Genomic DNA, 13,737 nt, shown 5'->3' with positions numbered 1-13,737 from the left:
TTATCCCCTAACACCAGCAGCACCGACGCCATTTAATTCCCGTTCTACTCAAGCCTCGCTCCTGCTCAATCAGATACGTTCCACTCAACTGCCAGTTAAGTCCCGCCGACAGCCGTCCATTGCTGCTCAATCTGATTTTGACTGCCAATCAAATAAGACCTCCAAGTTCACATCAACCAACCGGTTCTGTTATCACAAGATGTCTGCCTGTGCAAAGGCCACAAGAGGCATAGGCAAGCATAGGAGGGAGGTGGTGCAGGCACCTACATCACAGCTTCTAGTGTTGGCGAGCATGCCAATGTTCCACACACTGTCGATTTCCAAGAACCGTTACAAAGGCCAGAGGGACTTCTTGTTCCAAAAGCACAATATTTAGCAGCACACCTCGAGCTCGATCCATCGTGTGCACGAGACAATGATAGGCAGATAGCAGAGATCAGCTGCTTTTGTGAGAAAAGAGTCAGGGTAGGCATAAGTACAGTGGGAATGCCCCGTGAGTTGGTCATTGGCAGAGTATCTACAGCGTAAGTAGGATGGTAATGGAGCGTAATTGAGCGGCTAAAAATGGGACCTAGACATGAATTGAACAGCAACTGACTCTGGGTTTAAGCGTATATGTATCATAAGTTACGCGTATTGGTCATAGGTGGAACGTCATTGAAGCATGAGTAATGCATGAGTAAAGGGTTTATTAATGAAATTTCTCCCGACTGCTCCCAACCTGAGCATAAACGCCAAGTTGGGAAGAGCGTGAACAGGCCCCGAGTCTGTGGAATGTGGGTCTCTAATTAAAATCTAATTATACAATCAGCAACTGGCAGTGTCTGTTATGTGCCTTGCTGGAGTGAAAGAGTCAGCAGTTTGGGGATGGAGTTTGTCATTCTATTTTACTGATTTGTCATTAATTATTGATAACTCCGGGCATAAATTTACTGACTGTAAAGACTGACAAAGAAGAATGCAGCAATACACAGAATCAAATAAGTCAGTGACATACTGTACATTTCATTACCTTACTATACCTACAGCACAGTGTAACATTTTACTGTCTTATACCAAAATCACCTCATGCAGAATGTCAAAATTCTTGACACCTCTTTGTCCAATCTTATTGCAGTATTTACAATAATGCGTGCTTCAGAATTTTATCTTTCAATCAAATTGTGAAGAAATTTCCATCTCTGGCCACAGATTGGGGATTGGAAGTGGATGAATGATCCCCCCCCCCCCCGTCTGCCTCTGACTACAGCCCACATTAGAAATGAGCTAAAGAAAATCAATGTGAGGAAAGGTGCAGGTCTAGATGGCATCAGCTCCAGGCTCCTTCAATCCTGTGCAGCTCAGGTGTGTGGAATAGTTTTACAGCTGTTCAACATGAGCATGAGCATCTTTTGTGGTACACTCACATACTGTGGCCAGTTGGTGTGGTAGTGCAGAATCAAGTCAGCTAAATGTAAGCCATGTGCTCCAGCTTGTCCCTCAGAAAGAAGCCTTGGGTGTATTGGGTTGAAGGCACTGAAGAAATCAGAGAACATGATTCTTACAGTGCTCACAGGCTACTCCGGGTAAGAAAAAGCTCTGTGAAGGACGTAGTTGACGGCATCATCCGCCCCAATACAAGGCTGGCAGGCTAACTGAAACGGGTCCATAGATGAGCTCATCAGAGGGTGGAGATAGACAAGGACCAGCCTCTCCAGTTTTTTCATCAGATGAGATGTCAGTGCCACCATCCTGTAGCTGCTGAGGTTCTTTGGGTGCTGTGTGTTTGGTACTGGTACCACAAAAGATGTTTTCCAAAGCTGTGGTACTTTCCCCAGTCTGAGGCTCATGTTGAACAGCTGTAAAGCTCCATCCCAAGTGTGTGACAGAGCACTACTGCAGGTCCTGCCTTCCTGCTGCTGTTAGACTGTACAACCAGAACTGTTCCCAGTAGACACAACTCCCCACATCCTTAATAGAGCAAAACTGTAAAAACATGTAAATATTCTATTACATCAGAGTGCATCATATGTTTCCCAGTTTTTATTATATTTTTCTATATTTTTATTATATTTTTATTAATTTATTTTATTTTCTATATTCCCATTGTATATACCTTATAAATACCTTAACGGTGACTTTTGAAAGTATTGCTGCTATTTCAATCTTCTATTTCTATATGCCACTGTAATGTTTGGAATTTCCCCACTGTGCAACAAATAAAGGTTCATATTGTCTTAATATAGAAAAGATAGGCATTAGGCTGTCCCGTTGTCCAATTGAAGTGGTAGTCAAAACAAAAACAAGTAAAGAGGGAGGATGTTTCGTCGCCATTAACAATACACAACATCATCTAGCAAAGAGTTGCTTTCTTTCTTTGTAGAATGTAAGGTTAGTTACTGGTAAATTAAGTTACTTGGTACCATACTGTCATAAAGGATTTGAGTGAGGTATTCCTACATTTCATGGCAAAGGCTAATAGATTTAAAGTTAGACAAATGAAAAACTAGCGTCACCACATGTACACATCCAGGTTAATTAGTGGCAAGGTGGCCATGTAGTAATATGTATTAGTATGTAGTTTGCAGATACCAAATGTTGCATTGGCTGTAGTGCCTATTGCATTTTCATTTGCGTAGTAGCCATTAAAAATAAATTTATGCACATACAGTATGTAGTAAAAAAATTCAGATGTGGCCTACTATTACTTGCAGGAATAGTGGACAAAATCTTAAAAATATGAGTGAAGTTGGAAAATAATCCTTTATCTTTGAAGTCAGAGGACAGCTGTGTGATGATCCTGCTAGCATGTGGTGCTGATGGAGGGATGTAGGACTTACTCCTTTGGCAGACAGCCCCTCTGTATCCTGGAGCACACTCGCAGGTTCCTTCGTCTGGTGAACAGGATGCACCATTCTTACAGTTACATGGGCGGGAGCAGTTTGGGCCCCAGTAGCCCTCTGCACACACACTGTCACAGTGGATACCTACGCAAGCATACACAAATAAATACAAATACTTTAGCATATTTTCATAGACAACTGGGTACACCTCTGACTGATGCAGAAAAGATCTTCTGGCATCAGTCACAACATAATGTCCCCTTGATGTCTGGCATAACAGTTGAGTATAATTTAGCTGCTCCTGATTAGCTATTACACACCTCTGATACATGACAGATTTCAAATAAATTAAATAAAATGACAAATTGTTAAATAACCTTAATGCATATAATACTTACATATTACTTGCAAATTGTTGCAAGTAATATGTTATTCAACAGAACAATGATAGGCTTATAAAAACAGCACAAGAGTTTGTTTTCTGACCTCTTTCAAAAAAAGCGTTTAGTCGGAGACAATTCTCATGACAGGGGCCCATACGTTGTTAGCAGTTTCAAAAAGTGTTTTCCAAATTCTTAGACAATTCCATTCCAATTCCCTGCTAGGAATATTAGGACAAGAAATGGCTACACAGTTATAACAGTTATTGTAAAATACTTAACCTGCAAATGTTTAGTTTTTCATTCCATTTTTACTATGTCATTTGATAGAGCTTCATTTGATACATCTCAGCCAGGAAGAAATCACTCTGCCCCATATTGGGCATCAGACCATGCCAACATAAATCTTCAGGAACCATTACAGGCAACACCTTTCTTTAGCCTTTACTATGGCCATCTTAACTTCCTTTTCTCTAGTTGGCTCATAAATAACTGATAGCACTATGAACCAAAGATCAGAACCACAGATAGCAGGAAGCAATGGCAATGGATTTTTACCATATTGTGCATGCATAGGCAAATCTGCCATCTTACCAGTCCAGCCAGTCAGACAGTGGCAGTGGCCACTAGAGTGGTGACATCCATCAGCATGACTGCAATCACAGCGTTCTTTACAGTACAGACCATATGTACCATCCTGAGGAGGATCAACATTCACAGAGATGAACTTCAACATGACCATCCATGACATGCAGCAGATATTAGTCTATAGAGAAACTTTTCATTTAAAGCATGTTTTACTTCCACAGGCTCATGTGTTCTAATAGGAATGAATTAATGAAATGTAATTGTTTATGTACATACAGATCTGTACTTTTTCTAATATTTCAGACAAGAAAGGAAGGTTCACAACTGGTCAAAGATTTTGTAGGCCTGTAGGACCTAATGTTGGTTTCTTCAAAGGGGTGTAACTATAGCATGCTTGAAACTGTAAGGAAAGAGAAGCTCAAAATGGCTATAATTTGTAGGGCCCCAATATGTAATAGTGTATCTTTGAGAAATCTGGATGGAATAATATCCAGGGAGCATTTAACTGTTTTTGGTTTAGCTGCTATATCCAACAGGTCTGTAGGGGAAATGAATTGAAAATGAGACATAGTGTCAAGGTTACTGCAAGCAATTCTTTGTTTTTAGATAGTGGAGTAATCAGAGATCTTATTTCCTCTATCTGAGTAGAGAAAGGTTAAGGAAAATGTTAACAGGAGGGGAGGGTTCAACTAAGGGGAGAACTGATCATTGAATTAGTGGTTTAAAATAGAACTCTTATTGTGGGTTGTGGGTGTTATTAGTGATCAAAGATTAAACATAAATGTCTTGCTTGTTTAATTTTACACTGTCAATCTGTTATTAGTTTTGATGTACAATTGTATTTTGCCTTTTGCTTTTTGTAATGTCAAAACCTTCTGGAATTCTTTCATTAACTACTTTGTTAAATCATTTTCCCACAGGTGAAGATTTGTCTTTTTTCTTTTTGCTTTAAATGGGGTGATGATGTCCAGAATTGTTCTGTAACTTTGACAAAATCCATTAAGAGACTGCCTATAGAGGAATTCAGAGTTTTAGGAGACATGGATGTTGTACAAAATGAGGGGTGAAATTTTTAACCAAATCAAAATTAAAGGTATAGATTTGGATAAAGGTGGATAGACTAACCAAATGCTCTGGAATACAAGCACAAAAGGGAACATTATGAATCGACACACTGAAATCTCATACAGTACACTGATATTTATTAAGGTCAGACTATATACATAAAGTTGAGCAAAAATATGGCCTTTATCTGCTCATGACGAATTACACTAAATCAGAAAATTCTTCTTTAAAGGCCAAATTAGCTTTTGGGGCCTGTAAACTATTTGTTAAAAAAAAGTATTTGTTTAAAAGAAACAAAGAATCTCAAATGTAGGACCGAAAAGAAATCAAGTTACAAATAAAATGATTACCCCTCTGGAGGGTCTGGGGGACTTGTGTAATGTGAATCCTAGGGAGAAGCATTTAAATTTTGTTTAAGGATTGAATTTTCTGTCAAAGTGATTGGAATTAATATTAAATTATCTCACATTTAAAGTTTTGTAATAATAGGGTTTTGCTGGGCCCCAGTTTGTGATCGTTTTCAGGATAGAATTATTTAGGACTATGTGGGTGGTAAGGGTTTAAAATCTAATGAAAACTGGAGAATCTCTAAAAGGGAAATGAATATGAGGACTAAGAGTTTGAGGAGGATATTTGGAAATAATATTAATTTTGGTATGTGTGAAAGTAGATCTATAAAATGGATCTATAAAATGGTGGTAGAACGGGGGCCACAGATAATAACAGGTTTCCCACAGGGAGCTGAAGAGGTCCAGGAAATCCTGTTTTGTCAGTTCAGAATGATGATAGGTGGTGTCCTTAAATCTGACATGGATTATTATTCATCTGACTATGGGTGGAAGGGAACAAGGGACATCACCTCCAGAAGTTGATGAAGCAGGTCAGACATAGATGACTTTGAGAAACAGGTACTAACTGTATTTGCAAAGCAGATGTTCTTGATAAAAGAATCACCAATTATTGGACATCAGAGATGAAAGAACACGGGGGAACAGTAGTCATGAAAGATCATAATCAGTGGAAATGCCAGTGCATGAGCCCAACGTTTTTGTGAACTGCTTCCTGCTGCGCAGGGTCTAGGTTTGCTGGATAAGTGACTTAGTTTGGTAGTGGATCTTATGGCAGATGGTCAAGTAGCATTGTCGCTATCAGGATTCAGTACTGGGACGTCTGATAGTATAGTCAAAGCTGTGGTGTGGGTATGATTTACGCTATGCTACAGTTAATCAGTTGGGGTTGCATCGGGTGGTGCATGACATCATCTAAGAGAACCGGAAATCTATTTGAAAGACTAATAGAAAAGTCCGCCCAGGATGACTGACTGTCGGATGTTGAACAACATGATGCCAGCAGGCTGTTGGTGGGCCAGAGAATTGCGTCTTGGAAGACTGGCGTTAGGGAGGTATTCTGTTTGGATTGTTCATTGGCCACATTAATAGAGTTGGATAGTAGAGACTCTTTTTCCCTTAGTTTTTCTGAGAGACATCTAATGTCTTCCATATAATTGGTTATTTTTTTTCTGTGCTTTCTGTAGGAGTGTATCAATAGTTCATGGATGAGTAGAACAGTCTTTGGAGGCTGCAAAGGACAATTTGATTATATTTAAGGTAAGGTCTGCCAGCGCAGTAGTATCAGTTCTGGTTTTGAGCTGTCAGTGTTGTCATCGCCATTTTGTCATGATCTATTTTAGCACAGTTTTTCACATCTCCAACCCCCACCCACCTCTCTATCTCACTCATGCAGTCACATGAGTCACACCCCTCCACCTTATTGTGGTGGAGGGGTGTGATCGCCTGAATGATCTTAAGAACTATGTTGCCGGACTTGAACTATGCCTCTAGAAGAGTCTCCCAAAGCAAACAGGTTGCAGGTGATGTGTCAGACTAAGAACGGTTCAAAGGCCTTTTATGGGTGGGATAAGACACACCAAGGACCGTGCAGGGCCCCACCCTGCAGTCAGGCCTGGGGTTGGGGCTTGCAGGCAAGCACCTCTCTCCCCATGGGGCCCAGCCAGGCAAAGCCTGAAAAGACGATGTGGGGCTATCCTGCTGTGGACCAACCACCTGCAGGAGGAGCCGGTGCATTGTGTATTGGGCGGTGGTTGAAGGTGGGGTCCTCGATAGGCTGGCTGTAGGGACATGGAACATCAACTCCCTGGGGGGGGGGGCGGAAGCAGAGCTTGTGCTGGAGGTTAAGCAGTACCTACTAGAGCCTCCCTGATCTGAACTCGAGTGGTGTTTTTTTTGTTGGACTTGTGCGCTAGTCACAGCTTTTCTATAACAAACACCATGTTCGAGCATTGGGGTGTCTAGCAGTGCACATGGCACCAGGACACCCTAGGCTGGAGGTCAATGATCGACTTCGTGGTCGTGTCATCTCACATTCCGCTGTATGTCTTGGACACTTGGCTGATGAGAGGGGCTAAGCTGTCAACTGATCACCACCTGGTGGTGAGTTGGATCCGAAGGTGGAGGAGGAAGCTGGAGAACCTCAGTCGACCTAAATGAATTATGAGGGTCTTTTGGAAACATTTGGCTGAACCCTCTGTCTGAGAGGTCTTCAATTCCCACCTCCATGAGAGCTTTGACCAGATCCTGAGGGAGGTTGGGAACATTGAGTCCTGTGTGGACCATGTTCTGCGGCCTGGGTAGTGGCTGAGGCAAAAACTCGGGCCTGGGGGGAGTTTGACGAGGCCATGGAGGAGGACTATTGGTCAGCCTCGAGGAAATTCTGGCAAACCATCTGATGCCTCAGGAGGGGGAAGCAGTGCTCTGCCAACACTGTTTACAGTAAAGGTGGGGAGCTGTTGACCTCAATTGTCGGGTGGGTGATCTCCTCAATCCCACCAACCCGCCTTCCATAGAGGAAGCACAGGATGAAGACTCGGAGGCTGATCCGTCCATCATCTGGGCTGAAGTCACTGAGGTGTTTTGGAAACTCCTCAGTGGCAAGACACTGGGAGTCGACGAGACAAGTATTTTGGGGCCTTGTTCATGAGTGAGGGAAGAATGGAACGGGAGACTCACAGACGGATCGTGGAGCGGCAACAGAAATTTGGTTGATGTACTGGTCTGTTGTGGTGAAGGAGTTGAGTCGAAGGGCAAAGCTCTTGATTTACTGGTTAATTTGTGTTCCTACCTCACCTATGGTCATGAGCTCTGGGTCAAGATCATGGGTTCAAGCGGCCAGAATGAGTTTCCTCTGCAGGGTGGCTGGGCACTCCCTTAGTGATAGAGTGAGAGTGAGGAGCTCAGAGTAGAGCCACTGCTCCTCCATATCGAGAGGAGCTAGCTGAGGTGGCTCAGACATCTGTTCCGGATATCCCCTGGACCCCTCCCTGGGGATGTGTTCCAGGTAAGCCCCACCAGGAGGAGGCCCCGGGGAAGACTCAGGACACACTGGAGGGACTATGTCTCTCAGCTGAGAATGCCTCGGTATTGCCCTGGAAGACCTGGAGGAAGTGTCTAGGGAGAAGCAAGTACGGGCGTCTCTGTTTAGACCACTGCCCCCGTGACCCAGCCCTGGATAAAGCGACAGAAAATGGATGGATAGATTTTCTTTATTTGTTGTGGTTTATTGCAGTTTTTAGCAGTTTATGTAGTTAGTATGTAGTTTATGTAGTTAGTACATGTCCTTAGAATTGGAGGTATAAGGGTTGCACTGACATATAGCATTTTGAAATGCTTCAAAAATGGCAGTACAATTCAGTTCAATTCAGTTTTATTTGTATAGCACCAAATCACAATTCAATCATCACAAGGCACTTTACAAAAAAGAAAAAACCCAACAAATCCCTTATGACCAAGCACTTGAGGAGAGGAAAAACTACCTTTAACGGAAGAAACCTCCAGCAGAACAGGGAGCTCAGAACAGGGAGCTCAGTGTACCAATGGAGAGTCCTCAGTCAGTCTAGGCCTATAGCAGCATAACTAAGCTTTGTCAAAAAGGAAGGTTTTAAGTCGAGCCTTAAAAGTACAGAGAGTGTCTGCCTTCTGAACCCGGGCTGGGAGCTGATTCCACAGGAGAGGATCTTGATAGCTAAAGGTTCTGCCTCCCATTCTACTTTTGTAAACTCTGGGAACCACAAGTAGACCTGCACTCTGAGAGCAAAGTGCTCTATTGGGATAATATGGTACTATGAGGTCTTTAAGGTATGAAGGAGCTTGATCATGAAGGGATTTGTATGTGAGGAGAAAGATTTTAAATTCTATTCTGTATTTTACAGGGAGCCAATGAAGACAAGCTAATATAGGAGAAATATAATCTCTCTTGCTAGTTCCTGTCAGGATTCTGGCTGCAGCATTTTGGATTAACTGGAGGTTTTTTATGGAGATACTGCACTGCCCTGATAATGCACTAATGCTACACCACAAGCGGCCCCAAGTTGACAGTAAGTTCCTTGGTTAGAGCTGTGTTCAAAGTTGTTGTGTGAGCACCAGTCTGTCAAATGTTTGACCTCCTTCCTGCAGGCTGACTCGTTGTCCTTGATCAGTCCTTCATCAGTGGTGGCGTTGTGAGCGAACTTGATTATGGTGTCTATGGGATGGATCAAGGGACAGTTGTGAGTGAAAAGGGAGTAGAGAGGGGGGCTGAGCACACATCCCTGTGGTGTTCCTGTATTTAGGTGAGAATGGAGGAAGTGTGATTTCCCACCCTGATGTGCTGAAGTCTCTTGCTGAGAAATATTGCAGCGAGAGGTTGAAGATGGTTGTAAATACCTTTGCTAGGTAGTCTCTGCAGGCCTTGAGAACACACCTGGGGACATCGTCTGGACCAGATGCCTTCTTTGCATTGACTCTTCATGGGGTGGCTCTGACCTGGTGTGTCTGAAGCTGCAGCGGGTCCCCGTCTGCTGGCAGAGCTGGAAGGGTGTCTGGTTGCCCACGACAGTTAAAGTCAGCAATGAACTGGTTCAGTGTGTCCGGGATAGTGCTGTCTGGGTGAGTTGTGGCTGTGCAGCTGTTATTGTAGCCAGTGAGTTTATTTATCCCCTGCCACATGCCCCTGGGGTTCTTATTGTTGAAGTGGGCCTCAAAGCGCTACTGACAGCTGCCCTCGGCCTTTTTAATGCCCCTCTGCATATTTTTGTGCCTCCTTGTAGCTCTGTGGGTCTCCAGATATAAAAGCAGAGTCGCATGCCATGAGCAGGATTCTCACTTCGCAGTTGAGCTACGGCTTCTGGTTGGGGAACACTTTTACAGTTTTAGTCTCTGTCACACCCTCAGCACAAAAGTTGATGTAGTCAAGTACTGCAGATGTGTGAACTTCCAGATCTGTCCCCTCTGCAAAAATCCCCCAGTCTGTTGGGAAATGAGTTGAGTAACGTCTCCATGGCTAAGTTAGCATTATGTTGGTGGGGGACATGTAAACAGCGATTATTGCCCCCGATGTGAACTCTCGGCATAGATGAAAGGGTCTACACTGCAACATCAGGTAATCAATGTCTGGAGAGCAGTGAGTGGCTCTGACAGTCACCTTAGTGCACCATTTGTTGTCAATGTAAATGCAGAGACCCCCTCCTCAACTGCAGCGTTGGCGGTGTTTTGGTCTAACCGAGTCTGCATTACTATCATCACACAGTATTCCAATCTGTGAGAGGTAATCCGCAGTCATATTCCGTCCATTTTGTTGTTTAGCGACCGGGCATTGGTTAGAGAGAGACTGACTGACTGAATGACTTCTAGGGATTAACCTTTAACTTAGCAGCTAGCCCCCTCTTTTGCTCCTTTTCTGCTTTCTGTGCCTAACGTGTGTGGAGAAATTAAAGTTGGGGGTCTTATTCTTAATGCCAAAAAAGGTGATGCAACCTTGAATATTTGACTGAAATCTGTGACATGTTGCCGCAACCTGGAGCTGCTAGCTGTTAGTATCAGACCATACCATATAGCATTGCAGTTTTCTCATGTCATTGTTCTGTGTGTTTATGTTCCACCAAGGGCAAGCACAGAGGCTGCACGTGAGTCTATTTACAACACCACCACTGCGTTACAAAACCAACATCCAGAGGCATTTATTGTCATTTCTGGGGATTTTAATAATGTAACCCTGGACACTGAACCCTCTACACTTACTGCTGTCCATCAATATGTAGACTGCCCCACTAGAAGGAACAGGACAATAGATCTGCTGTATGCGAATACTAAGGAGGCATATTTAACCACCCCTCTCCTCACCCTTGGCAAGTATGACCATAACCTGGTACACCTGCAGCCCATATAGGTGGGGAGCTGGTCTCAGCTCACAAATTTGATTCAAATCAGACTGCTCAAGCACTCAAACATAATTCTGGTTCACACATTACTCAAACAAAACGTGACTAAAATGACTCAAACAATACTCCAGCAAGGAACAAAGGAAATTAATAGGTATATATAAATGTCGAACAAAAGGGACAATCAAACACAAGAGTAACTAATCATACTAATGACTACAAAGCTACCTGGACCCTAAGCCAGGAGAACAGAAACCAAAATAAAAGTCCACACAGAAAACAGAAAACATTGGGCCATGACATAACCCCACCCTCAAGGGCCAGCTTCCAGACGGACAACAATCCTTAAAAAAAGTCCAGGGTTGCTTGGCTGGGTGACCCCTCAGGTAGCCAGGCATTTGGGGCTGCTCTGCAAGAAAGCCCTTCAGGCAAACGAGGATCTGGGGCCACTTTGGTGGATGGTCCCTCGGGTGAACTGGAGTCTGGGGCAGATCGGGTAGACAGCCCCTCAGGCAAACTGGAGTCCAAGGCCGCTCTGGAGGATGACCCATTAGGCGAATGAGGATTCAGGGCCACTCTGGAGGATGACCCCCCAGGCAGACATGCCTCGGGGGGCCGATCTGGTGGATGGAACCTCTGGTGAACGGAAGTCTGGGGCCGCTCTGGAGGACGGCTCCTCAGGTGAGCAGGGATCAGGGGCTGCTCTGGAGGACAAGCAGGAACATGGGCTGTGGAGGCATCGGCAGGACTGGCTGACCCACAAATACAAAGCTCAGGTTCCGGAGGTGCAGTGGCATCGGCCAGGCCACACGCCATCAGCACACTGGCACCTAGAAGGTAGGGACTTAGCCTCAGCAGGGACATCCTTGTTGGCACAGTGAGGTCCAGGGAGCTGGAGAGGAGCCTCATTGGCACACTGAGGTCCGGGAATCAGCATTGGGGCCTCAGCGGGGATGCCATTGTCGGCACACTGAGGAATGGGGAACTGGAGAGGAGCCTCAGCAGGGACGCCCTCATCAGCACACTGAGGTTCGGGAAGATGGGACGGAACCTCAGCGGGGACACCTTGTCAGCACACTGAGGTCCGGGGAGAATGGATGGAACCTCAGTGGAGATGCCTTCATCGGCACACTGGGGGCTCTGGCAGGCTAGTGGAGGAGTGAAAAGACATGGGAGCTGGCATTGGGAATTGAAGAGCCAGCGAGGGGGACAGTGGAGCCAGCAGCAGAGACTGGACAGCCGGCATCTGAAGCTGGAGAGCCGGCAACAGAGAATGGAGAGCTGGCAGCAGAGACTGGAGAGCCGGAGTCTGGGGCTGGAGAGCCAGCCATGGAGTCTAGAGTGCCAGCGACGGAGACTGGCGAGCCGGCAATGGAGACTGATGCCTCCAGCAACTGTCTATCCTAAACAAACAGGGTGCAGTGATAAAGAATAAGAACTACTTTGCACGCTCAAAATTAAGCTCCCTCAATTAATGACCACCTATAGAACATCAAGAAATGCATACAGCTATGGTGCTGAAATACCTCAGTGAATACTGAAAAGTAATACCAAGAAATTAATGTAAACAACATCTAATTGAAATAGGCCTATTGTTGTTTTCTTTTCTGCATCCTAATGATACTGCATGAAGAAAAGTCAGATGGTGGCACGGGTCTGACAGGACTGTGAGACTCAGACAAAAATAATAGCCTACTTGCTCTGAAAGCATACCTACCTTGCTATGTAACTTTAACAGTGTTGGGCCGTTGGTGTCACACAGACACAGCGATTTCATTCATGGATAACAATAAGAGCATAACACTAAATGAACAGGTCTATATGACAAGAACAATGCTGTAAGACACAACATTCGCTACTGCTAGACACAACTTAATGTTCGCTACTGCTAGAAATTCACAGGGAAAGTAATACTAGTAGATAGCTGACTGAGGTGGTATAGGCTGTCTCCCAGAGATGAACAAGGGTGCTGTTTCATACTTTTCATCATGGATATTAAGTAGATATGACAACATTACATTGTCACAGCGAATTTGGCTTCACTAAGATTTTGGCTTCACATGTGATGTAGTAGTCTTCACATCTATTACCTCACCTTCAGTCGGACTGTTGCCGAATCCTTCCAGTGCGCTTAGGTTCTAGTGATTTGGGGTTCCCCCTTCATCAATGCCAACTGGTGAATTTGCAGTGACTGGCTGTATGATCTGTCACTCAGACCTATATGTGTAGCCTAGTGTTCCTGTATGTGTTTGTGACTCTGAGTCTGCTGGTGCCGTTTTGTTTACCTTGGCTATTTAGTGCCAGGGGATAGAATTTATTTTTAGCAAAAGTGTGGGTGTTGCCTCTCCTTTATCCCCCACAGCTGCAATGTGCTTGTTCAGAAACAACACAAATACAATCAAAGCTGGCAACAACATATGGCAAACCACAACCACAGAGTCATCTTCAAGCTCCCAAACAGGCCCTTTCTTAACCTAAACCTAACCTCAGTCTTTAGGAGTCTACCGTCACACTTTAAACCAATTTGTCTCATTAAAATTAAATGATTGTATCCTCATAAGGAAACCAAATCCACACATCTCACTTTAAAAAGGTTTCAGTCATCTCAATGTAGCAAAAACATGGCACATACACATACACACACATACAGTTTTTGTCTTGAAACATTTTG

At 44.2% G+C, this 13,737-nt stretch overlaps 1 protein-coding gene across 1 annotated transcript in view; it reads right to left on the bottom strand.

Annotated features, from left to right (window-relative positions):
- The window catches only part of megf10 (multiple EGF-like-domains 10), an 88,900-nt gene that overhangs the window by 20,128 nt on the left and 55,035 nt on the right, over positions 1–13,737 (bottom strand). Inside the window, exons 13-14 of the mRNA XM_026298429.2 lie at positions 3,797–3,899; positions 2,820–2,966 (exon numbers count right to left, since the gene is read on the bottom strand). Coding sequence (XP_026154214.1) covers positions 2,820–2,966; positions 3,797–3,899 — 250 coding nt within the window. The remainder of the gene's footprint in view (positions 1–2,819; positions 2,967–3,796; positions 3,900–13,737) is intronic.

This window comes from Mastacembelus armatus, chromosome 12, assembly GCF_900324485.2.
Source record: "Mastacembelus armatus chromosome 12, fMasArm1.2, whole genome shotgun sequence".
Taxonomy (NCBI): domain Eukaryota; kingdom Metazoa; phylum Chordata; class Actinopteri; order Synbranchiformes; family Mastacembelidae; genus Mastacembelus; species Mastacembelus armatus.
The sequence above is the reverse complement of the archived record's forward strand: the minus strand, read 5'-3'. Positions and strand labels throughout refer to the sequence as shown.